Raw genomic sequence first — 23,942 nt, 5'->3', positions numbered from 1 at the left:
GATGCCAGGCCACAAGACAGGGCCAGTCACTGTTGCTTTCTCCCGCCTTAGAAATATCCACAAAGCACAAGTTCCTCTCAAGCCATTCAGTTAAATGCCTCATTGCCCTCTGTATTTATCCAACACTAGTAATAATAAAGCTACTATATTATAGTGGTTACAGGTTAAATGATAAGCTTTTGTCTACCTATAATTGTAATTGAACTATTTGTATAGTTTTATATTAGGTTTTAAATCATTTAAAACGTGATCTGAGGTGGCTTAGATTTTTTTTCACTGAAATTAGTATTAGTCTCCAGAGAACTGTTAACTTAAAATCAGAGTTCACATTTGATGAGATATGGCTATAATTTGTTAAGTGTTTGTATTAGTCTGCTCTGACTGCCATAATAAAATACCACAGACTGGGTGGCTTAAACAACAGAAATTTATTCTCTCAGTCTGGATGTTGGAAGTTCAAGATCAGGGTGCCAGCATGGTCAGGTTCTGGTGAGGCTTTTCCTGGTTTGCAGATGGCTACCTTCTCTTATGTCCTCACATGGGGAAGAGAAAAAGATCCACAGCTCTGGAGTCTCTTGGTCTTCTTATAAGGGCATCAGCCCTTTCAGATTAGGGCCATGTCCTTATGATCTCATTTAACCTTTATCACCTCCCAAAAGTCCCATCTCTAAATACTATCACATTGAGGGTTAGGGCTTCAACATATGGATTTGAGGGGGACACAGACATTCAGTCCACAGCAGTATTCCTTCATAACTTTTCTCATATGAGGATGTGTTCCTAATTTAAATATAAATACTACTTTAGTGATTCCTGAGTTGGGAGCTCTTTACCTTCCCCCTACTCTACCCTCCAAAAATAAGGGAGTAGCACTAAGAACAAGGAAGACTTTTCTGAAATGTTTGCTTGAGGTCTATGCTTTAAACCAGTGGCTTTTTAATTTTTTACCGCAATCCCCAGAAAGAAATACATTTTATCTTGCAACCAGTTATACAACTACAGTCGTGTGTCACTTAATGACAGGGATACGTTCTGAGAAATGAGTCGTTAGGTGATTTTGTCGTCGTGTGAACATCATAGAGTGCACTTCCGCAAACCTAGATGGTATAGCCTACTACACACCTAGGCGATATGGTACTAATCTTATGGGTCCACTGTCATATATGTGGTCCATTGTTGACTGAAACATTGTTATGCGGTGCATGACTGACACATATACATAAAACTGAAACAAACTTTCAAAATAATACTACATGTGATATACTCTGATAGTTTCTATTCTCTTTTATTTTTTTAATGCTGGTCATAACTTACTAAATTGATTTTACAGCCCATTAATGCGTTGCAACCTCAGTTTGAAAAAACACTGATTTGAACAGTGTTTCTTCAGCTTAGATTGCAAATAGGGACTCCTAATTGGCATGGATGTGAGTGTTCCTCCTCTTCTTGCTAGTGGCTTTCTCTAGGACCACAGGCAGGTCCCCTAGTCTCAATCTTGTTATTTGTCAGTGAGCAGAGCCAAAGTAGCTTTTAAAATATTTAATTTACGGGCCGGCCCCGTGGTATAGCAGTTAAGTGTGCGCGCTGCGCTGCTGGCGGCCCGGGTTCAGATCCTGGGCGCGCACCGACACACCGCTTGTCAGGCCATGCTGTGGGGCGTCCCATATAAAGTGGACGAAGATGGGCACGGATGTTAGCTCAGCGCCCGTCTTCCCTCAGCAAAAAGAGGAGGATTGGCATGGATGTTAGCTCAGGGCTGATCTTCCTCACACACACACTAAATAAATAAATAAATATTTAAAAAATAAAATATTTAATTTAATGAGATTTAGTATAGGCATACTCGCTTTATTGCGCTTTACTTTATTGCACGTCACAGATACTGCATTTTTTACGAGACCCTCCACCAGCGAAAATATTACAGCTCCCTGAGGGCTCAGATCATGGTTTACATTTTTTAGCAATGAAGTATTTTTTTAATTAAGGTATGTACATTTTTGAGACATAATGCTGTTGTACACTTAATAGACTATAGTATAGTGTAAACATGACTCTCATATGCACTGGGAAACTAAAAAATTTGTGTGACTCACTTTATTGTGATAGTCACTTTTTTGTGGTAATCTGGAACCAAACCCACACTATCTCCAAGGTATGCCTATATTTGGGCCCTTTGCCGTTGTTCAACTGATAGGATCACATTGCCCCACTCAGAAAATGACCCATTTCCTTTCAAATTCCTTTAAGTTGAATAAATGCTGCCATATTCTTCTGTTTAGGAAAGTTGTCACCACTGATATTTTTCATAAATTTGTAGTTTTTCTTAACCTGACATGTTTTTATGTCACTAATTGGATATCTGTACAAACTGGGAATACAGAAACACTTAGGGGAAAGGTAAATTTTTATTTAGTATGTCTGTAAGCTTATTTTTATATCAGAACGTTTACTTAAATTCTAAATATACAAATATATGTATATAAATATATGACAAATCTCATTCTTGTCCTTTTCCCACTAAACCTCAAGCTATTTCTTGGTCTGCTCTTCACCTCGTCTGTGAAGCCATTAGGGGCTGTGAGAGGGCCTAGGCTATTTTTGGATATCCCTCTCAGTGTGAACACGACCCCAGTTTATTTCTCTGTTCACTCATTGACCAGCTTAAGTCCCTTTCTTAAATATTTTTTCTTGGGTATGGGTAAATACTGCACTCATATATAGTATCTAATGCCAAAATAAAATCTTTCTTCCTGAAATTAATGTTAGTTGAATTCAGTTTATTAATTTGATGAATTTAGTGGTAAATTCAAGGAATAACCATTGTCTTTGAACAGACAGTACTTAATTTTCTAATACATCCATGTCATAGGTTGGATGTTTCCTGGCTGATAAAGGTTAAGTCCGGGTCTCAGGGTCCTTATTGGAGCACATTGCCTAACGGGCTGCTCTGTAAGGGGCTCATAGAAATATCCTTAGAACACATTTTATGATACTTCTGATTGTCCTTACTTTCTCCTCCAATTAATTAGTAATCTGGGATTTCAACTGGCATATGTTCACTTAAATTCCTGTCTTGTTGACCCTGTGGGGTACAAAAGAGCAAAAGTGTTGTAATAAAAACAAGTCATTCTTGCCTACTGCTTTTTTAAAAATCTCTAATAAACTCTGTTGCTATATTTTTTTGTGTGTGTGTGGGGGGAAGATCAGCCCTGAGCTAACATCTGCCAATCCTCCTCTTTTTGCTGAGGAAGACTGGCCCTGGGCTAACATCCGTGCCCATCTTCCTCCGCTTTATATGGGTCGCCGCCACAGTATGGCTTGCCAAGCGGTGCGTTGGTGCGCGCCCAGGATCCGAACCGGCGAACCCTGGGCTGCTGCAGCGGAGCACACTCACTTAACCGCTCGCGCCACTGGGCTGGCCCCCTGTTGCTATATGTTTAAAAAAAAAAAAACAAGTCATAATGCTAAGGTACCCTTCTTCAATTTTAAAGGCTAGAGAAGACAGTATAAAATCATGCATCACTTAATGACGGGGATAGTTCTGTGAAACACATTCTGAGAAATGCATCATTAGGTGATTTCATGGTTGTGCGAACATCATAGAGTGAACTTACACAAACCTAGATGGTATAGCCTACTACACACCTAGGCTATATGGTACTAATCTTATGGGACCACCACTTCTGTGTGGTCCATCGTTGACCAAAATGTTGTTATGCGGTGCATGAATGTGTTTGAAATACAACAGGTGTTTAAGAACGATGTTTGACCCTTAATAAATATTTGAGTGTCGTAAAAGGATAGACCATTGAGAGAAAGATGAGTTACTCTATAAGACTAGGAGACAGGTGATCATGTTTCAGGGCATTATCTGAGTACCCAGCAAAACTTTGGGATATCTACCAGGAAAACTTACATCCCAGCTTCCTACCCAGGACCATGTAGATTGCTTTCACAGCTCGTATCCATAGTCCATAGTCCAAAACCCCTTTTATAAAGTTTAGCCATTAGCATTTTATTCTTCTAGTATAAAATGTTTTTCTTTTTTTTTTTAGCTGTACCTTCAGAATTAAGTATGAGGAAAATTCTTCACATAGAGCCTAAGGAAATCTGGAACATTTTCATCTGCTTACTTGTATTCTTTCCACACCAACTGTGTACACACTCAATATTTTTTATTTCTTAAGGAAATAATTTTGCCGTAGTGATTTTAACATAGAACTTACCTCATGTAGACAAAAGCTTCTCATTTAATTGAAAGATAATGATACTACTTATGGTTTGAGCTAGCTGTATGATAAATTTTCTCCATGTTTGGATTTACAGGCCTACAAGACTATAAAAGATGACAAAAAAAGATACAATGAAAGAATTTCAGGGTTAGGGCTGACACCAGAAGAGAAACAGCAAAGGGCCACATCATCTGGTGAGTATGATTTGAAACTCAGTATATGAGGAGAAAGTTATATACAGTTGGGGTGCTATGCTTTGCGAATATCTTATAGACACGATGATGCTTGTGAGAGTGTAAGCTTTCAGAAACTGTGGTATTACCCTAGACCTGGGAGCAATTTGTTAAAGCATTTGACTGGAATTTGAGTTTGAGGATAAAATTATGATTATGATTGGTTGTTTTTCTGTAGATTAGATTCTTAAATGGCAAGCTTTAAATAAAAAAGGCAAGCTTGGTAAGGAAAATTAGTGGAAAAGAGATAAAGTGTTTTTTTTCAACGAGGAAATTCTTTTGGTCTGTTTTGTTCCCCTTTTGAGTCCTTGGAGTTTCGAGTTGTTAAGAGATATATTTGGTTTCCTAAAGCATATAGCCCTAGCCATCACTTCCATCCCACGTGACTTGGCTTGATTTTTCAGAGAGAAATGTTTTAATCCTTTAATAAGCCCCACAACTCTGGGTGGGCAATTTACATTGCTTTATTCAATAACACCTCCTTATTCTTGATCATTGTAAAATAATCCCTAATTATCCTGCTGGGTTTTCCCCCTTTATTGCTAACAAAAGGTGAAAGTGAACTTGATATTTTCCTGTTGGTCATTAGGAAGTTAATGAGAAGGGCGGAAGCCTTCTAATATATACTTTCTTATATATTTGAGAAATAGCTAAACATTAAACTAGGTTCTAGTTCTGGCAGACTTAATGAATGAATGATGTTGACCCAATCATTCACCTCTCTTTTGGGTATTTTTCATTTATGAAATGAAAGGTATACTTGCTTTTCCTGTCCCATCAGGGTGCTGTGAAGTTTGTTAAGATTAATGTAGGTACAGTGTTGTGCTAACTTTATGTAAAGGATTGAAACAAGTGCAAGGTGATTTTTTCTTTTCTAATAGTGGCAAGGAGTCCTCTGAGACTTGAAGAAAATTCACCGTGTCTGGTCTGTTGCTTACAGCTCCAGAAGGAGAGCCAGTTCCTCAAGTCAGAGTACCAAGTCATGTTCCATTCCTGCTTATTGGTGGAGGCACCGCTGCATTTGCTGCAGCCAGATCCATCCGGGCTCGGGATCCTGGGGCCAGGGTAAGGCACATACTGTCTTGCTTGGCATGAAGGGTATAGTCTGCAAGCACTTAGCCAGTGTGAACACTTGGACATCTGCCTCTTAAATGACTTGGCTCTGATAAGTATCATTATTTTGTGTCTAAAGGTACTGATTGTATCTGAAGATCCTGAGCTGCCATACATGCGACCTCCTCTTTCAAAAGAACTGTGGTTTTCAGATGATCCAAATGTCACAAAGACACTGCGATTCAAACAGTGGAATGGAAAAGAGAGAAGGTGTGTTCCCTTATGTAAAATGGGCCTGACTAGCAACTTCAGCTAAGCACAGGGAGTGGGTCTGGATTTTGTGTGAACCACATGCAGTGCCTAGGATGGATGACAGGGCTGCACACCGGAGTCCACTGTGGTACACACTTGGTACATCTCAGAGGCAACAGGCTACAGTGGCAAGAGTCCTGGATTCTGTTACCAGATCTACCAACAAGTGAAGATGTAGTGTTGGCCTCTGAAGTATTGCTCCTATTTCCAGGACCTTTATGTTAGACTTCTCCAGTGAAGATCAGCTCTGCCTGAGTTGTCACTTCTTTATACTTGCCTAGGCATGTCCCATAAAAGCAAAAGACACTCTTCTATGGCACTTTCTTTGACACTCTAGCAGGTATTCAGAATTGCAGGGGGAGAGTGGGAACACTGTAAGGAAGAACCTCTTTATTAAAATGTCTGCACAAGAGACTTGGAAATGCAGATCCAGAAGCCTTTTCCTTTTAAAGGACTCCTTGGATCTCTTGCTTCCAGTACCATGTTCTTTGAGTTCCGGTTTTTTTCTCATTAGTGATTCCTTTGGTACTGGGCTAAATTTTACAAACCTAGCCACCTCCCTCACCCCCACTATCATGTTCCTTTCTCACGCAGCCTTCATATTTCTAATTATGTTAGTCATCCCTTAATTACTATCTCATAGTTACTGTCTACTGTTTGAGGCAAAATCATCTCAGGAGCTAGACCTAGTTGTGCATTGACCAACGTAATTCTGGACCGTTCGTTGAGGTGGGTGTGAATACCAGCTCCTTGGGCACTCCTCTTGTTTTAACTTTGAAATGAACCTAAGTCCAGAACAGAGTTTCTCAACCTCGGCACTATTGACATTGAGGGCTGGATAATTCTTTGCTGTGGGAGTTTGGCTGTGCATTGTAGGATGTTTAACACCATCCCTGGCCTCTACCCACTAGATACCAGAAACATCACTCCTCCTAAGCTGTTACAGCCAAAAATGTCTCCAGACGTTGCCAAATGTCCCTGGGGGACAAAATTGCCTCTAGTTGAGAACCACTGGTCTAAAATACCTCTGTATAAGTCACAGCCAAGATTTAGTGGCCTTGGAGACTTACTTTGGAAAATGTTCCTAAAAGTTTTTCATGATGGAAACAATTTTACTAAAGCTATGGGTGAAGTTGGTAGCAGTTCCAGGTGCTTATAACATTTTCTCCCTCTTCTCTGTACAGCATATATTTCCAGCCACCTTCTTTCTATGTCTCTGCTCAGGACCTGCCTCACATTGAGAATGGTGGTGTGGCTGTCCTCACTGGGAAGAAGGTGAGCTGGTAGGCTGCTTCCTTTATCAGGTTCCACGTATATGCTCTCGTGGCCAGCGAGTATGGTGACTTGTATTCCCACTACCATTTATGTCTGTCCTGCCATTGTAGTTCATCGAAGAAGGATTGAGTCATTTTAGGTTTAATATTGCCAGTCTACACTGCTAAGTGTGTCTTCCTGGGGAAAGCACTAATCTCAAAGCCTAGAGTAGCATGCCAACTAAACTTTTCCAGGGAAGTCGGATCATTGGGGACCATGACCCTGAAGCCATTCCCTCTCCTGATTTGCTCCTCTGCCCTTCCTTCTTCATATTTTCCACACTAACATTTCTTTGAGATTACTGATGACAAGAGGTTGACAAATGTATATTATTCAGGACAGTAAAATAATTCAGGCATGACGTAAAACATTGTTAGACTTTACAAAGGTGAGTGCCTGAGTAATGGGGGCAGTTATTGGAGGATGTTTATGGGGTCCAGGGAGGGTTTTATTTTGTTGTGTTATGGGAGGTACTAGAGTGTGTTTGTAAATTGATGGCAGTGTTCCAGTAGAGAGGGAAGAGTTATCAGAAGGAGCAAAGCCCGGGTAGATGGGATCCAGAGCACAAGTGGAGGCATTGACCTTTAATAGGGACAGGCCCACTTCTTCTATAAGGGGACATTAGGCAGAGAAGATGGATGTAGGTTTGTGGATAAGCTAGAAAGAGACATTATGTATTAAGTATTCCCTATGTGTAAATAGCACACAGGCCCTGCCCTTTAGGGACTAACAGCATTAGGCAGAAACATGAACAGATCATCATAACACAGATGTGGAGTAAGAAAGATGCACAGTGTATTGTGGAAATTACTGGGATGCGTGCCCAGCGTAGTGATAGTTTCAGGGAAGGCTTCCAGGAGGAGGAAGTCTTATAGAGTGGGAAATCTTATGGAATGAAGAAGCATTCACGAGATTAGAGAAAAGTGAAGAGTATTCAGGTATAAAAAGAACAGCATAAGCAAAGGCACAAGAGTATGAAAAAGCATGTTTGGTGCAGGGAAACAAGCAGCTAGGTACTGATAGAGCAGAAAGTACAGGTTAAGGAGTGGCAAGAAATGAAACTGAGAGGTTATGCAGGGGCCCAATCATGGAGAGCTCTGTCGTTTGAAAGAGCTTGAGCTTGATCCCATAGGCACTGGGGGGCTGTTGAGGTTTAGACAAGGATATAAAACAGTTGGATTGAATTTTAAGTAACCACTCTATTGGCTTTGAGGAGAATGGATTTCAAGGGGACAAGACTAGAAATAGATCATTTCAAAGACTATTGCAATCATCCAGGCAAGAGATGATGGGAGCCCAAATTAGGACAGTAGTGGTAGTGATAATGATGATGAAGATGAAGTAAGCACAGTTTTAAAAAAGCTTTACGTGATGGGGCCGGCCCGGTGGCGCAAGCGGTTAAGTGCACACGTTCCGCTGTGGCGGCCCGGGGTTCGCCGGTTCGGATCCCGGGTGTGCACCGACGCACCGCTTGTTAAGCCATGCTGTGGCGGCGTCCCATATAAAGTAGAGGAAGATGGGCATGGATGTTAGCCCAGGGCCAGTCTTCCTCAGCAAAAAAAAGAGGAGGATTGGCATTGGATGTTAGCTCAGGGCTGGTCCTCCTCACAAAAATAAAAAAATAAAAAAAAAGCTTTACGTGAGCCGGCCCCGTGGCTTAGCGGTTAAGTGCACGCACTCCGCTACTGGCAGCCCGGGTTTGGACCCCGGGCGCGCACCGACACACCTCTTCTCCGACCATGCTGAGGCTGCGTCCCATATACAGCAACTAGAAGGATGTGCAGCTATGACATACAACTGTCTACTGGGGCTTTGGGGAAAAAAAGGAGGAGGGTTGGCAATAGATATTAGCTCAGAGCTGGTCTTCCTCAGCAAAAAGAGGAGGATTAGCATGGATGTTAGCTCAGGGCTGATCTTCCTCGCAAAAAAATAAAAAAAGCTTTACGTGTATTATCTCATTTTATCCTCACAATAATCTTATGAGGTAGGTACTATTATTACTTCCATTTTATAGAGAAAGAAATTGAGATTAAAAAGAAGTTAAATAACTTGCCCAAGATCACACAGCCAATAAGTGGTGGAGACAGAATTTGAGCCCAGATCTGTCTGACTGCAGACTTCTGATTCCAGAGCCCAAGCTCTTGACATCACTGTAAAGCTTCCTGATAGAAAGGTGACGAAGAGTGGGGCACAGACTGGAGACATGCTCTGGAGTCAAACTTGATAGAGCGTGGTGATTGATTGAAGGTGGAACATGAGGGACAGAGAGGAGGCAAAAGATGACTTTGTGATTTCCAGCTTGTGTGGTAGGTGGTTGTGTACCCCAAACTGAGAGAGACATTGCAAGAGGAAGACCTAGTTTAAGGGGGAAATAAAATTTAGTTTTGGACTGTTAAGTAGGAAGTGGAATATCTGTTTGGAGATGTCCTGTGGGCAGTTGGATATATGACTGTGACTCTCAGAGGAGGGATCTGAGGTCAAATAGAGATTCAGGAATCATCCACGTATGTGTAGGAGTTGAAACCATGAGAGTGGGGTGAGGCCTTCCACAGAGAAAACATAGTCAGAAGAGGAGTGGGACAAGGATGGAACCCTGGGGAATCCAACTTTTAGGAGGCAGGCTTAAGAAGCAGAATCCACAAAGAAGACTAGGAAAGAAGTTAAAGGGCAGTATGAGGAGAACCCAGGACAGGGGCCAAGGTTGGACAGAATTTCAAGGAGGATGTGATCCATAGTGTTACTGCAGCAGAGGAATCTGGTAAGAAAAGAATTGTAAAATGACCTATTAGATTTAGCAGTTCAGATATCATTGTGAAGTTAGAAAAGAGGATAAACTACTCTTTCAAAAAGTTTAAATAAGAAAAGAGAGATGACAGTTGGACAAAAGCTTGAGGAGGACATAGACTCAAAGGTGGGACATTTAGGATGGGACAGACTGAAGCATGTGAATGGGCTGAAGGTGTAAGATGTCAGGAGAGAGAGGGGGGAATGAGTGGGTGACTAATAGGGGAAGGTTCTGGGAGAGAAAAGAAGGGATGGGGCTCAGGCACAGAAACAGAACAGAAAGGACACATCATCCCAGAAGCTGGAAGAAAGGAAATAAAGTTTTTATTCGGGGATTGGGAGGTGGGAACCCTTGTGGGAAGCTGAGGAAGATCACATCTAATGGCTTCACTTATTTTTGCAATAAACTAGGATACCAGGTGGTTATCTGAGAGTGAGCAGTGTGGGGGTCCAGTAGTGCTAGGGTTGGACTGAAGAGGGAGCTTACTCAGGACAAATCACAGGCAGCTACAGAAGCTACTCATCCATCTGATATCAGTTTACATCATTGCCTCCAGAAAGCTCAATTTGGTACACCTGTCATACGTTCCTAGCGTTACCTGCACTGCCCTTATCAGAGCATTTCTTACTCTTGATTGTAGTGCTTGTTAAATTGTCTGTCTTGGCTACTAGACTCTGAAGGCAGGGAAGGTATCTGTTTTCCTCACACTTGTGCCCCAGCGCTTAGCACAGTGCCTGACACATAGTAGGTGCTTAATAAATACGTCTTGAATGAATGGTCTCACAGCTAGTAACGAGTGGAGCAGAAACTGGAACCCCAGTCTCTCTGACTCCAAAGCTCAAGCTCTTCACCATAAGAAGGTGAATTAGGAGTGCTGGCAAGAGAACAGTTTGGATGATCTACCGTTGGTCCAGATTAGTTGGAATAGAACACCCTGCAGGTAAACAGAGAAAATCGAAAGCAAGTATAGGTGACAGTGGGACTGAGAGAAAGCTGGAAGGATGGAAAATTGTGACCAAAGAGCGGGATATTTGAGGTAGAAGTAGAGATTTAAGAGAGAAGATTCTGGATGTGGCTCAGAGGAAAGGTATGAGCCAGGTTCCAAGGTCTTCAGTGAATGAGGAGGAGTGACCAGGAGGTGGCTGGATAACAGTGATTTGTCGGGATATAGGTTTGTGCGCCTCAGAGCACCAGGAACAGGAGGGGTGTGGGTGAATGAGCAGTCGCTACATATGAGCTATCCTTGGCGGGGAGCTGAGTTTTAGTGAAGGCTAGAAGTTGGAAAAATCATCCTGTAAAAATGTTGAGGATGTAGGAGAGTTGTTAACAAGGAAGTAAGGGTTCCAAAGAGCCAAGCAGAAAAGTCAGTCCCTGTTCTCCACTTTCACAAATTGGGCAGGAGCTTTGGGACTATAGGGACTTGCTCTAATGTTGGCTGCTTAGGAAATTATAACCATTTGAAGAAACTGGGTACCAGAAACTGTGGTATCAGTGATAACTTAGAAATGGTTTCTTGAGGACCACCTTAGGTCAAGAACTAATTCTTCTCACTGAGCTGACGGCTAATAGGTACATAGTTCCTTTTGGGGTGATAGAAAGGTTCTGGAAGTATATAGTGGTGACGGTTGCACAACCTTGTGAGTATACTAAAAATCACTGAATTGTACACTTTAAAACAGTGAATTTTATATTATGTGAATTATATCTCAATAAAATTTTTAAGCTAATTCATCTCTACATCTTCCTTTGTGTGTGTGTGACTGCTCTAGGTAGTACAGCTGGATGTGAGAGACAACATGGTGAAACTTAATGATGGCTCTCAAATAACCTATGAAAAGTGCTTGATTGCAACAGGTGAGTATTACTGGAGATGGCTTTCTTCCCTGATACAGCTCATTCCAATTTTTAGTATAGAAGGCATTACTTAATCTTAAGAAAACTGAAACTCAGACTCTCTGAAGTGAGTGTTCTCTTGGTGCAAAGCCCTGTTAACTACAGGCCTCTGATCAACAGCCTTTCTGGATTATCCCTGCTGTTCCTTCCAGTAAAGGCACAGATGGGTATTGAAGTGGATTGCCTCTTTTTTCTCTCCCTGCTTAGCCCTTGCCCTCTGCCCTCTGCCCTGAAAGTGATATAGCCTCATGGCTTCATTGCCAGTTCCAATCAGAAATCAAGTGAGGAGACTGAAGCAATTGCTTAAACAAATGTGGCTATGCTATCTGGTGAGTCCTCGTGAGAAACTAGAAGAGAACAGGGAAGCAAAAAAAAAGCCATCTACGGGGAGGGCGGGCCCTTTGAAGAGAGAGTCTCAAATCTGCTTCTCAAAGGAAATTGATAAAAGCCTGCTGGGAGGCGAGTTGAAGGAAAACAAAGCCTTCGTATCCTGTTGATGCTGCTTTGGCACCAGCAGGAGCATACACCACAGCGCCACCTTTGTGGGGGGATTGTTTGGGCTAGCTCCTCCTTGTTGGGCTAAAGGATTTTCCTCCTCTTATTTCCAGGAGGCACTCCAAGAAGTCTGTCTGCCATTGATAGGGCTGGAGCAGAGGTGAAGAGTAGAACGACACTTTTCAGAAAGGTAATTGTCTGCTTTAGTGCTTTCCCTGTGTCAATTTTGAAGAGGTAGCATAATCTTGTGGTCCCCAAATACCCCTCAGGAATTGGGAGATCCGAGTTCTATTTATGGCTCTTCTACAGACTTATTATCTGGCCTTGAGCAAGTCACTCCCTCTCTGTACCTCAGATACCTCATTCAAGGGTTTTAAGCTCCTAGGGGAAAAATACTTTTAGTGTTTTTTAGTACTTGCTATAATTCCTTCCGATTGCCCTTCCATAGTTGTTTTCTCCTGATGCATTTGAGTCATTGGAACTCCTTATAGTCTCTTGGCATTTTTCCTTGCAAGTGCTATTGTAAAGACTTGGGGAGAAAAGTTAAGAGTACCTAAGTGAAAAAGGAAGGGATGTTTGCTTCTTAACACCATGCTTTGCTTATGAAAACTGCTGAGATTTTCCAGCCACTCTTATGGGTATTTGAAAAGATTTGTACTATCCTTTAACTTCTTGATAGAACAAGGTGTGTCAACCTCAGCGCTAGTGACGTTTTGGGCTGGATAATTGTATGTTGTGAGGCTGTCCTGTGCATCGTAGGATGTTTAGCAGCATCCCTGGACTCTATCCACTAGCTGCAAGTAGCACCTCCCCACCCCCAGTTGTGACAGCCAGAAATGTCTCCACATATTGCCAAATGTCCCCTGGGGGAGGGGGCAAAACTGCCCCCAGTTGAGAACCACTGTTGCTAGAAGGAGTATTACAATGGAGAAAGATTTCCATCAGTAACATAGAGGCTATAATTGAGCCACTTTATACAAGGAGAAGATTTTATGTGCAAATTACTGTTGTCAGAGATTTAGCGGAAAATATTTCCTGGTATTATCATCCTATGCCCCTTTGGGAAATCAATGGACTAAACTGGTGTGATCCTGCAGATTGGAGACTTTAGAACCTTAGAGAAGATTTCCCGGGAAGTCAAGTCGATTACGATTATTGGTGGGGGCTTCCTTGGTAGCGAACTGGCCTGTGCTCTTGGCAGAAAGGGTGAGTACTGGGCAATGACTTTAATTTTCTTTCTCTGGTCTTACATCACATGCTTTTTGAGGCTCTCAGAAATTCCTGAGATACATTTGCCAAGTTCAATATAAAGAGTTTGATGGAGGTTTGTATGGCAAAAATATAAGCCCTGAGCTTAGTTCTGGTGAGGGATCCCTTAGTGACCAAAAAACTGCTATCTGAACAACTGAGCAGCGATGCTTTCTTTCCTTTCCTCTAGCCTCTAGGCCAGGACTCCTTAGAAATAAAATATTAAGAAAAGTGAGTTATTAAGATGGTAAGGGCAATGTAAACTACAGAACTGTATGTATCTCTGAACTGCTGCTCCCTGTAAAAGTCAAAGACTTCCTTCAGACACATGATGGTTCCTAGCTTGAAAGAGATCTGTGAGTTCCAGTTTAACTGTTTCATGGCAACCATTTTTCTTAACGTGATTTTTCAGCTGTGTGAAATCAGGGCATCTTCTCAGGGAAGTGCTTACTATTTAGAGGTTACAAGGCACTTGTGTAAGCCTGAGGTGACACCTAGGCATAAGTGCACTGGGTTCACAGTATATAGTTGAATCCAGGGACAACAGTCCTGGCACCTGTTGTATTTGCCTTGTGAGTGCCCTCGTGCTCCAGTGCCCCACAAATGGGAGCTCTGGCCTGGGTCGCAGCATTGCCCTCTGTGTAATAAATGGCTTTTGCCTCCTGCTATGCCTACTCTGTTTCTTCTTCCCAGCTCGAGCCTTAGGCACAGAAGTGATTCAACTCTTCCCTGAGAAAGGAAATATGGGAAAGATCCTCCCCGAATACCTCAGCAACTGGACCATGGAAAAAGTCAGACGAGGTATAGAGACTTTCCATATGCTGCCGTTCTTTCCTTTGAGTTAGGCCTAAGGCGAAGTTTGCTTCTTTGGGAACCCTCTTTTTTTTTTTTTTTGTGAAGAAGATCAGCCCTGAGCTAACATCTATTGCCAATCCTCCTCCTTTTTTCCCCAAAGCCCCAGTAGATAGTTGTATGTCATAGTTGCACATCCTTCTAGTTGCTGTATGTGGGACGTGGCCTCAGCATGGCTGGACAAGCAGTGCGTCGGTGCACGCCGGGATCTGAACCCGGGCCGCCAGTAGCGGAGCGCGCGCACTTACCGCTAAGCCATGGGGCCAGCCCGGGAACCCTCTTGACGTAAGCCATATCACCTAGCAGATGAAATGTTTCCACCATTCTCCAGTCAGCCAAGTCCATGTAGGTGTTCTGAATCTGATGCACCAGATTCCCAGAAGTGCTGAAAATGAACTGTGGGTGTAGGTTCTTGGGGCTCTCCAAGGCTGCCTGCATACTGATGATTACCAGTTTTATGACGGGGGATGCCTCTGGTCAGCTTCCCTACTTTTCATGAAGGTGCTAGGCTCACAGGCTCAGCCTCTGGTCTTGTTTGCCTTCACAGAGGGGGTTAAGGTGCTGCCCAATGCTATTGTGCAATCAGTTGGAGTCAGCGGTGGCAAGTTACTCATCAAGCTGAAAGATGGCCGGAAGGTAAGGAGGGGAAGACAGGCTGCCAGAAGACCTTCTAGCCCTACCCTTTCCTCATTCTTACTCCTCCATTTGATACCAGTAGCTTAATTTTCTTGGCAGCCACCATTAACCTGTCATAATTTTCTGAATGAACTGTCCCTCCATTAAAATAAGAGTGATGACAGCCAGAGTAGACACCTGTGAACCACCTTCCTGTAGCCCCTTCCTATCTGTATCACAAATTTTTGAGACCTTACTAGAGTGGCAGGTGTTTGTTCAGATGATATGGTGTATGTGTGTGTGGAGGGGGAGACTTTATGAAATAGAACTTAAAATCTGTTTACCAAAGGTTAGTTAACCAATGATTTTTTGTAAAGCCCCAATTCTTTTTTTTGTTGTTGAAGTCACATTGGTTTATAACATTATATAAATTTCAAGTGTACATCATTATATTTTTACTTCTGTATGGACTACATCATGTTCACCACCAAAAGTCTAGTTGCCATCCGTCACCATATACATGTTCTCCTTTACCCCTTTCACCCTCCCCCCACCCCCTTCCCCTCTGATAACCACTAATCTGTTCTCTGTATCTCTGTGTGTCTGTTAATCTTCCACATATGAGTAAAATCATATGGTAGTTGTCTTTCTCTGTCTGATTTATTTCACTTAGCATAATACCCTGAGGGTCCATCCATGTTGTCACAAATGGCAAGATTCATCTTTTTTATTGCTGAATAATATTCCATTATAGATGTACATACCAATCTTTATCCATTTATCCGTTGATGGGCACTTAGGTTGTTTCCAAGTCTTGGCTATTGTGAATAATGCTGCAATGAACATGGGGGTGCATATATCCTTTCAAATTACTGTTTTCATTTTCTTCAGATAAATACCCAGAAGTGGAATAGCTGGATCGTACCGTAGATCTGTTTTTAATGTTTTAAGGACTCTCCATACTGTTTTCTATAGTGGCTGCGCCAATTTACATTCTCACCTCACCAATTTACATTCCCACCTCACCAATTTACATTCCCACCAGCAGTGTATGAGGGTTCCCTTCTCTCCATGTCCTCTCTAACACTTGTTATTTCTTGTCTTTTTAATAATAGCCATTCTGATGGGTGTGAGGTGATATCTCATTGTAGTTTTGATTTACATTTCCCTAATAATTAGTGATGTTGAATCTTTTCATGTGCCTATTGGCCATCTGTATATCTTCTTTTGAAAAATGTCTGTTCATATCTTCTGCCTGTTTTTTAATTGGGTTATTTTTTTGTTATTGAGTTGAGCCCCATTTCTTAATGACATGATTTGCAGTTGCTATGTTCATAGGCATCTGTGGAAATTGTGGTGATTGACTGAATTATTTCTTTTTTTCCTCAGGTAGAAACTGACCACATAGTGGCAGCTGTGGGCCTTGAGCCCAATGTTGAGTTGGCCAAGACTGGTGGACTAGAGATAGACTCAGATTTTGGTGGCTTCCGGGTAAATGCGGAGCTCCAAGCACGCTCTAACATCTGGGTGGTAAGTCTGCTACAGCAAGCCCAGGCGCGCTTCCTTGTCCCCAATCTCTGAGCAAGTCTGCCCGGTGGTATGCTAAAACTCATCAGCAGCTTACCCAAATAGGGTCAGAGTGTTTCTGTAGAAAACAGAAACTTGTAAACTGCTTGATTTACAAGACCAGGTACGACCTCATGCTGCAAGCTAGTGGAAAAGGAAATGAACAGTGTGCCTGCCTACAGAGGTAGAGCTCTTCCGCTTCCACAGTTGGCAGCCACCATCGGCATCACCCTGGCAGGCGTGTATACAGCTTTCAGACTGACCTGCTATTGCCTTTGCCCAAACGTGAGTCCAGGGAATGGAGGACGAGGCAGTTTTATAACGTTCTCTAGAAAGGAAAATTACTCTGTTTTCATTTTCCTTGAGTACTATTTTTAGCTGTTTTTAAAAATCTGTTATGACACAAACAAGACTATAGTATGTAGGAACCATGAGGTAATTTCCCCATTGTTAGATCATTACAAGTGTATTGTGTTTGATTGTGGACTCTGCAACTAAGGACATAGGAACTTTGAAGGGTGTTTTTCCCTTGAGCTTTTTTTTTTTTTTTTTTTTTCGTGAGGAGATCAGCCCTGAGCTAACATCCGCCAATCCTCCTCTTTTTTTTGCTGAAGAAGACGGCCCTGGGCTAACATCGGTGCCCATCTTCCTCCACTTTATATGGGACGCCGCCACAGCATGGCCTACCAAGCAGTGCGTCGGTGCGCACCCTGGATCCAAACCAGCGAACCCCGGGCCGCCGCAGCGGAGCACACGCACTTAACCGCTTGCGCCACCAGGCCGGCCCCGAGCTTTTTTTTTTAAAGATAAAGTGTACTGGATTTTTTTAACTCGTTATACAAGCAATATGTGTAATATGGAAGACACCGACAAGAAAGAGGGGAAATCACCTGCAGCAACCACTGATAGTCTGGTGTATTTTTTCCTTTATTTTCTTGTGTATAAATATTTTTTCTTTGTTGTAGACGGTCATGTTGAGCATACTATGTATAAACATTTGTATTCTTCTCTTTTTCACTTAATATTATAATGTAAGTATTTTCCATGTTGCTTCAGATTCTGTAAACAGTTTAATGACTATATAATATTCCATTAAGTGGATTTCTTAGTTTATTTCGCCATTGCTCATGTATTGGACTTTTAGTTGCTTTTGGGGAGTCTGAATAGTCACAAAGATGAACAAAGGATTAGAGAGCACACATACCACATCCTTTGCGGAGCTGGCCTTGTTCACCTCCAGCTGAGGGTTCTCTCTCTCTGCTTGAAACACTGAGCTCCCTTAATCTGTGCTTCTCACATGGCATGTGGCTTGTTTGCCTTGCACTGTAGTGAGGAACAATGCTGCAACTTCCTCAGCTAGGTTATACACTCCTTGTGGGCAAGGTCCTTGTCAGGTTCGTCTCAGCAACCCAGACAGTATAATGCTTTGTACAGAATAAATACTCTGTATATATTTGTCGAATGAATGAATGAATACTGAATGACCAAAAAAATCTTATCTTACAAAAGATTTCTAGGTAGGAGGCAGTCATATATAAAAACTGGTTTCTACACATAGGAAAGAATGTTCTGCAAATCGTGGTTATTAAGCATTCTGTCTCTGCTAAGGACAGAATGAGAAGAAATAGGTGTAAGCTGGAGCATAGAGGATTTAGCTTAGCTTTGTGGACTGGTAGAATAGCTTTTAGAAAACAGAACTTCAACTGTTTTTGATAGTGTAGGTATGATTCTGGCCTGTAGATGGAAAACATTAATTAGTTAACATCGAAAGGTTTTTTTGAGCCCCAAAAGTTTATGTTCTATCTTTAATTTGCTGTTTAATCATGTGCTCATGTAATGTATTTGTCTCCAAAGGCAGGAGATGCCGCATGCTTCTACGATATAAAGTTGGGTAGGAGGCGGGTAGAGCACCATGATCACGCTGTTGTGAGCGGAAGATTGGCTGGAGAAAATATGACTGGAGCTGCTAAGCCATACTGGCATCAGTCAATGTTCTGGTAATAGTTTTGTGCCTTGAGGACTCAACTGGTTAGAACACAGAAGTAATGGAACCAGAGTTATGATTTGGTTCCCTTGTGGGCCAGTTAACTTCATACAGAGGGGGGAAAAATCCATCTCATGTCCATGCATTCTACCCCTGAGCAGCCTTCTGGTAAAAGGGTCCCCTTTGGCCTAAGTTAGACTAGGTGAATGAATGGAGATGGCATCAGCCCTTCTGGTAAAAGAGCTCAGAGTTTGAACTACAGTAGGTGGTACAAAAGTGTACTCTTCAGTATAGTAACAGTATGTTTTAATTTGCTCTTTGCTGCTAACCTTAATGAGCCCAACGTACTGACAAAAAAGACAGGCTACTCATTTGTAACCCTTAAAATCAGCAATTCAAGGTCAGGCATATATAGGCAGTTTTCTGGAGAGAGAAATGTTAGCAATGGGCCTTCCTGAGTACCAGGGCTGGCCCTATTTGGCACGCTTTCATCTTGTTGATTTGAAAGATGGGGTACATAAAAACCTTCAAAGTTTCAGAAGCCTGTAAGTAGTTTCTGTTGGGGAAATTTTCAGCTGGTGGGGAGTACATTTTAGGACAATCACACACAGTTTTATGAGTGGGCGGCACAAACATACCAGGTGGATTTCAGGGTCAACATGTGTAAGATAATGCAGTTAGGAAAAAAATAGTCCAGCGCTGTACAATTATCAATTAGGTTCCAGGAACAGAATCCAAGAAGTCATTGTAGACTGTTCCCCGAAGACACCAATCCACTGAGCTTCTGTGGCCAAGAAGATAACGAAGTGTAGAGCACGGAAACAAAACAGCTGGGGTAGCCTAGATGATTGCAAAACTATGGTGTGTCTGTGCCACAAATATTCTGTGAAGTTCCTAGCATATTTAGAACAGCAGGATGATGATAGCAAATGTTTCCGAGAAGAACAATTGAAATCAAATGGCCAAGTGGATGAAGGTGCCTCTTCATAGAAAGCATTCCAGCCTTGAAAAATGAAGGTTAAGAGGAAATACTATCAGTTATGAAAGCGTAAAATATCTCAGATTCTGAATTCCATAGATATGGAGCACCCTTTAAAGCTTCAAAAGGGCAGTTTTTTAGGACTTAAAGGAAGTTAGTGAACAGTAAATGTGGAGTACCCATCACTCCCCAAATAAAAGCATGAATAAATTTAAGAAAGTGTAGATCATTGTATGGATATGTGATATGTATAATGGCTTGTTAAGGAAAGTAAAAGCTGCTTGAGATAATCATGCTTTCTCACAATTGTCCCCAGATGCCCTAGTGGGCAACAGATCAGTTTGGCGATTTTCTTGTTGCACATACCGGATTCTTTGGTTGGCATGAAAGTGCGGTGTCTTAGAGAAAATGTACTACCGTGTCATTCTTTACAGTTCCTTGACAAAACACCCTCTTCTCTCTCCTTCCTTAGGAGTGATTTGGGCCCTGATGTTGGCTATGAAGCTATTGGTCTTGTGGACAGTAGTTTGCCCACAGTTGGTGTTTTTGCAAAAGCAACTGCACAAGACAACCCAAAATCTGCCACAGAGCAGTCAGGTAAGGAAGCCCAACCACTTCTTCTGGAAGAGAACTGAGAAGCAGTGGTCCAGGTTCTCTTGGACAAGGGGTTTCTGTATTGGCCAGAGAAGACTGTCAGTGAAAGCCTCTCTTCATGTTGTGCTTTAAAATAAACCGAACTCGAAGCCCTCACTCTTTAGTGGTCTGAGAGCTGGCAAAATCAGGTATCGCTGTCAAAGCGGAGACTCAGATATTGTGGGTGTATGTCCTAGACTCTGGACAGTGGCTAGCTCAACGACTCTGTTGTTTAGTTTATCTCTAGGGAAGAGGAAGACTTGCATGATGAAGAAAACCTGAACTTTTTTAGATTTTTTTTTTTTTGCTTCCTACTAATCCTAAGAACTGGGCCTGAGAACCTTAGTTTAGGACCTGCTATCCTCCGTGGGCCATGGGCAGTGAAGAACTGAGCTGAGTAGTTCTTGAGCTGCCTCTAATTCCATTTCTCAGATCTTAATGCCAGGTTTTCTTTAGACGGGAGGCACCTCTCTTGGAATGAACTTCTGTCCCACATACATCTCTTTCATTAACTCCTAGGCCAATTCTCTCTCCCTTCCATGACCTTGGCTGAAGTTATTTAACCTTTGTGTCCTCTTGTCAGAGGCATTTCAAGAACAGATTGCTCTTTAAGAAGGAGAAAGCAAGATATTATATGGATATGTAGGTCTTCCTGTGTAATCCAAGTGGATTACATATACCCACTCCTAAATTGTGACCTCTCCTGGGAAGTGGATCTAGGAGAGGGACCCAGGGATTTATAAACCCCAGGTCACTACTCTGTCCACTGGGCAGTATTACTTGGAGCCTGGTTGTTCTCAGAAGACAAGGTGCCCCCACCCCATACCACCACCTCCCTAAGAGGAACCACCTCCACTCTGGTTATTCCATATGGAAATGCCTTCTGCTTTGGCCAGTGTCTCTCTAGCAGCACTGTCCAGGAACTTTTTGCTGTGATGGCAGTGTTCTATGTCTGCTCTGTCCAATACATTAGCCACTAGCCGCATGTGGCTATTTAGCGCTTGAAATGTGGCTAGTGCAAATGAGGAACTGAATTTTACATTTTATTTAATTTTAATTACAATAAATCAAATTTTCATTAATTTTAATTAGAATAACTACATGTGGCTAGTGGATGCTAGCTGTATGTGGCTAGTGCAGCTCTAGAATGTTTCTCAGAGGACAAGAGCAAGTCTTCTACAGTTTGAAGAAATCCAGATACCGGGAAATACCCATGGCGTAAATTTAAAGTGAGATAGTAAGTGAAGGAAGTTTTGGGTCAGACTGACCCAGTGCCCGGAGCTGGCAAGGAAGAGCTTTTGTTGGCTTTGTCAGTGGAGAGGGGCTGGAGAAGGCCAGCGTTTACTGAGGGGGCATAAAAAAACAAATCTAGAAGCAGACTGAAGCAGGTGTTGAAGGAGACTTGCCTTCTAGGATTTCCCAAGCTCATAACAACTATGTTTTGTTTTGACTTTGTTTTGGGGGTTGGCCACAGGTACTGGTATCCGATCAGAGAGTGAGACAGAGTCCGAGGCCTCAGAAATCGCTATTCCTCCCAGCAGCCCTGCAGTCCCCCAGGCCCCCACCCAAGGGGAGGACTATGGCAAAGGTGTCATCTTCTACCTCAGGGACAAAGTGGTGGTGGGGATCGTGCTGTGGAACATCTTCAACCGAATGCCAATAGCAAGGAAGGTAAGTGCCTGTCAGAGGTCTTAGGGGAATATGGGAAGTGCAGGCCAGAAAGTGCTCCTGTGACTTCATCAGGTGCCCTGCTATGTGTTGTCCACCCAGGTCAAATTGTGCCTGAGCAGAACAAAGGTATGGCCTTGGCTCAGGAATGTTTCTTTTTTCACTCAGGACTTGGCTGGGTGGCCTGGGAGTTGGCACACACTCATTTGGGGTTAGTAGAAGGCTGTTCCCACAACTCCCTCCCAGTGTGATGTGGGGACTGGCCCAGGCTGATGCATTGTGTGGCCCAGCCTGAATGCATGCAAAGTGAATTAGTGACCCATTGTTACTCTCTCCCTCAGATCATTAAGGACGGTGAGCAACATGAAGATCTCAATGAAGTAGCTAAACTGTTCAACATTCATGAAGACTGAAGCCCCTCAGTGGCATGAGCAAGCACTTCACTCTCCCTAACAGCAGCTTGGATGGGTAAAGGAGCATTTTTTATTCAGCAGACTTCCTCTGTGTGTATGTGAATGATCAAGTCCTTGTGAATATTTCAACCATGTAGGCAAATTCTTAATGTTCACATCACTAAATAAAACCTGATTCTTCTAAATTAAATTCTATTCTCTTTGAGAGGGAGTGGGTGGGTAAAGGGAGGAAAGCTATGCATATTAGAGAGCAAGCGGATTGGAGTTACTACCAAGGGTGTGATTTTTGTCAGCCTTGTATTGCCTGCTCCACACTCGAAACTGCTTTCCATTCCCTGAACTTCTCTCTTGCCCCTTCAGACCTCTCTGTATGCACCTGCTATGGCCTCTGCCCACAGCACTCGACCCTACTTCCCTCCTCTGGGGAAGGTCCTGGTCTGTATGAAGACTTTCCTGACCCTTCCAAGCCTGTTCCCTGTTTATATGTCTCCCTGCTGGTCTGCAGCTTCCTAGAAGCCAGAGCCGTGGCTTTCATATCTTGCTCATGGTTATATCTCCAGAGCTTAGCACAAGGTCTGGCTCACAGAAGGTGCTTAGTAAATCACTGTTGAATGAGTGAACACATAAACATATGGAATAGACTCTGCTTTACCTGGAATAACTCCTGTGTGTTCACCCTGTCCCAACTGAATTGGTCCTGTGTAGGGGCCATAAAGGACATTTACTGCAAACAGAAACAAGGGTTCAGAGACCCAGTGTTTCATGGCTAAACCTGGAGACTCGCTCCTTGAGGGATCGTGATCTCTTGACTCCTCCACTCACTGTCCCCCAAACTAGAAAGCTGCCCTCTCCCAACTCCTCTTATCTAAAATAGGCTTATATGGGCCAGCCCCGTGGCTTAGCGGTTAAGTGCGCGCGCTCTGCTGCTGGCGGCCCGGGTTCGGATCCCGGGCGCGCACCGACGCACCGCTTCTCCGGCCATGCTGAGGCTGCGTCCCACATACAGCAACTAGAAGAATGTGCAGCTGTGACATACAACTATCTACTGGGGCTTTGGGGGAAAAAATAAATTAAAAAAATTTAAAAAAATAAGTAAAATAGGCTTATAGGCACACCTCACTTTACACATGATTTCCTGGGAATAGAAGTCAGTGTTTCATAAATCAACTTATTTTTTGCATTTCAAGTGACTTAACTTTTTAAAATCAAATCTTATTTCAATTAAGAGGAAATTTTTACAACTTTCAAGAGTCCTATCATGAATATTTTTGTAAAGAGAAAATTATTACCAGTCTGGATTTTTTTCAATATTGGATTTGTTTAAAGGGAGTCACAGCTACAACAAAATCCCTTCTAAACACTGAAGCAAGACAAATCTCCATTTTAAGAATTAGCTGCACTAGAACAGGTTCTTACTATATGTGTGCAGGTTTAGTGAAGCATGATCTGATGCAGGACATATCCAAATCCATACGCAGAAAACGCATCCTGTATCCTCTGAGATGGGACTTATTATACAGTAATAACTGCTGCTTCCAAAGATGGTGGTAAGACACGCAAAGATCCTGAAGTGTTTCACAAATCATTTTAAAAAAGACCAAATTGTGGGGCTGGCCCAGTGGCGTAGTGGTTAAGTTCGTGCACTCTGTTTCAGCAGCCTGGGTTTG

The 23,942-nt window shown here is 42.6% G+C and overlaps 1 protein-coding gene across 2 annotated transcripts in view; it reads left to right on the top strand.

The window, feature by feature from the left end:
- The window catches only part of AIFM1 (apoptosis inducing factor mitochondria associated 1), a 32,133-nt gene extending 9,674 nt beyond the window's left edge, over nt 1-22,459 (top strand). Inside the window, exons 3-17 of one of the 2 annotated variants that reach the window (XM_058536710.1) lie at nt 4,327-4,426; nt 5,406-5,530; nt 5,658-5,788; nt 7,015-7,105; nt 11,699-11,783; nt 12,431-12,507; nt 13,415-13,523; nt 14,259-14,366; nt 14,965-15,053; nt 16,422-16,562; nt 18,453-18,595; nt 20,034-20,158; nt 21,669-21,865; nt 22,031-22,073; nt 22,204-22,259. In XM_058536710.1, the coding sequence (XP_058392693.1) occupies nt 4,327-4,426; nt 5,406-5,530; nt 5,658-5,788; nt 7,015-7,105; nt 11,699-11,783; nt 12,431-12,507; nt 13,415-13,523; nt 14,259-14,366; nt 14,965-15,053; nt 16,422-16,562; nt 18,453-18,595; nt 20,034-20,158; nt 21,669-21,865; nt 22,031-22,073; nt 22,204-22,211 (1,572 nt within the window). In that variant the 3' untranslated portion in view covers nt 22,212-22,259. Of the gene's footprint in view, nt 1-4,326; nt 4,427-5,405; nt 5,531-5,657; nt 5,789-7,014; nt 7,106-11,698; nt 11,784-12,430; nt 12,508-13,414; nt 13,524-14,258; nt 14,367-14,964; nt 15,054-16,421; nt 16,563-18,452; nt 18,596-20,033; nt 20,159-21,668; nt 21,866-22,030; nt 22,074-22,203 lie in introns of both variants that reach the window. The other variant, XM_058536709.1, reaches the window with a different exon arrangement.
- The last annotated feature ends 1,483 nt before the right edge of the window (nt 22,460-23,942 follow it).

This window comes from Diceros bicornis, chromosome X (assembly GCF_020826845.1).
Source record: "Diceros bicornis minor isolate mBicDic1 chromosome X, mDicBic1.mat.cur, whole genome shotgun sequence".
NCBI lineage: Eukaryota > Metazoa > Chordata > Mammalia > Perissodactyla > Rhinocerotidae > Diceros > Diceros bicornis.
This window is presented reverse-complemented; position numbering and strand designations above follow the sequence as displayed.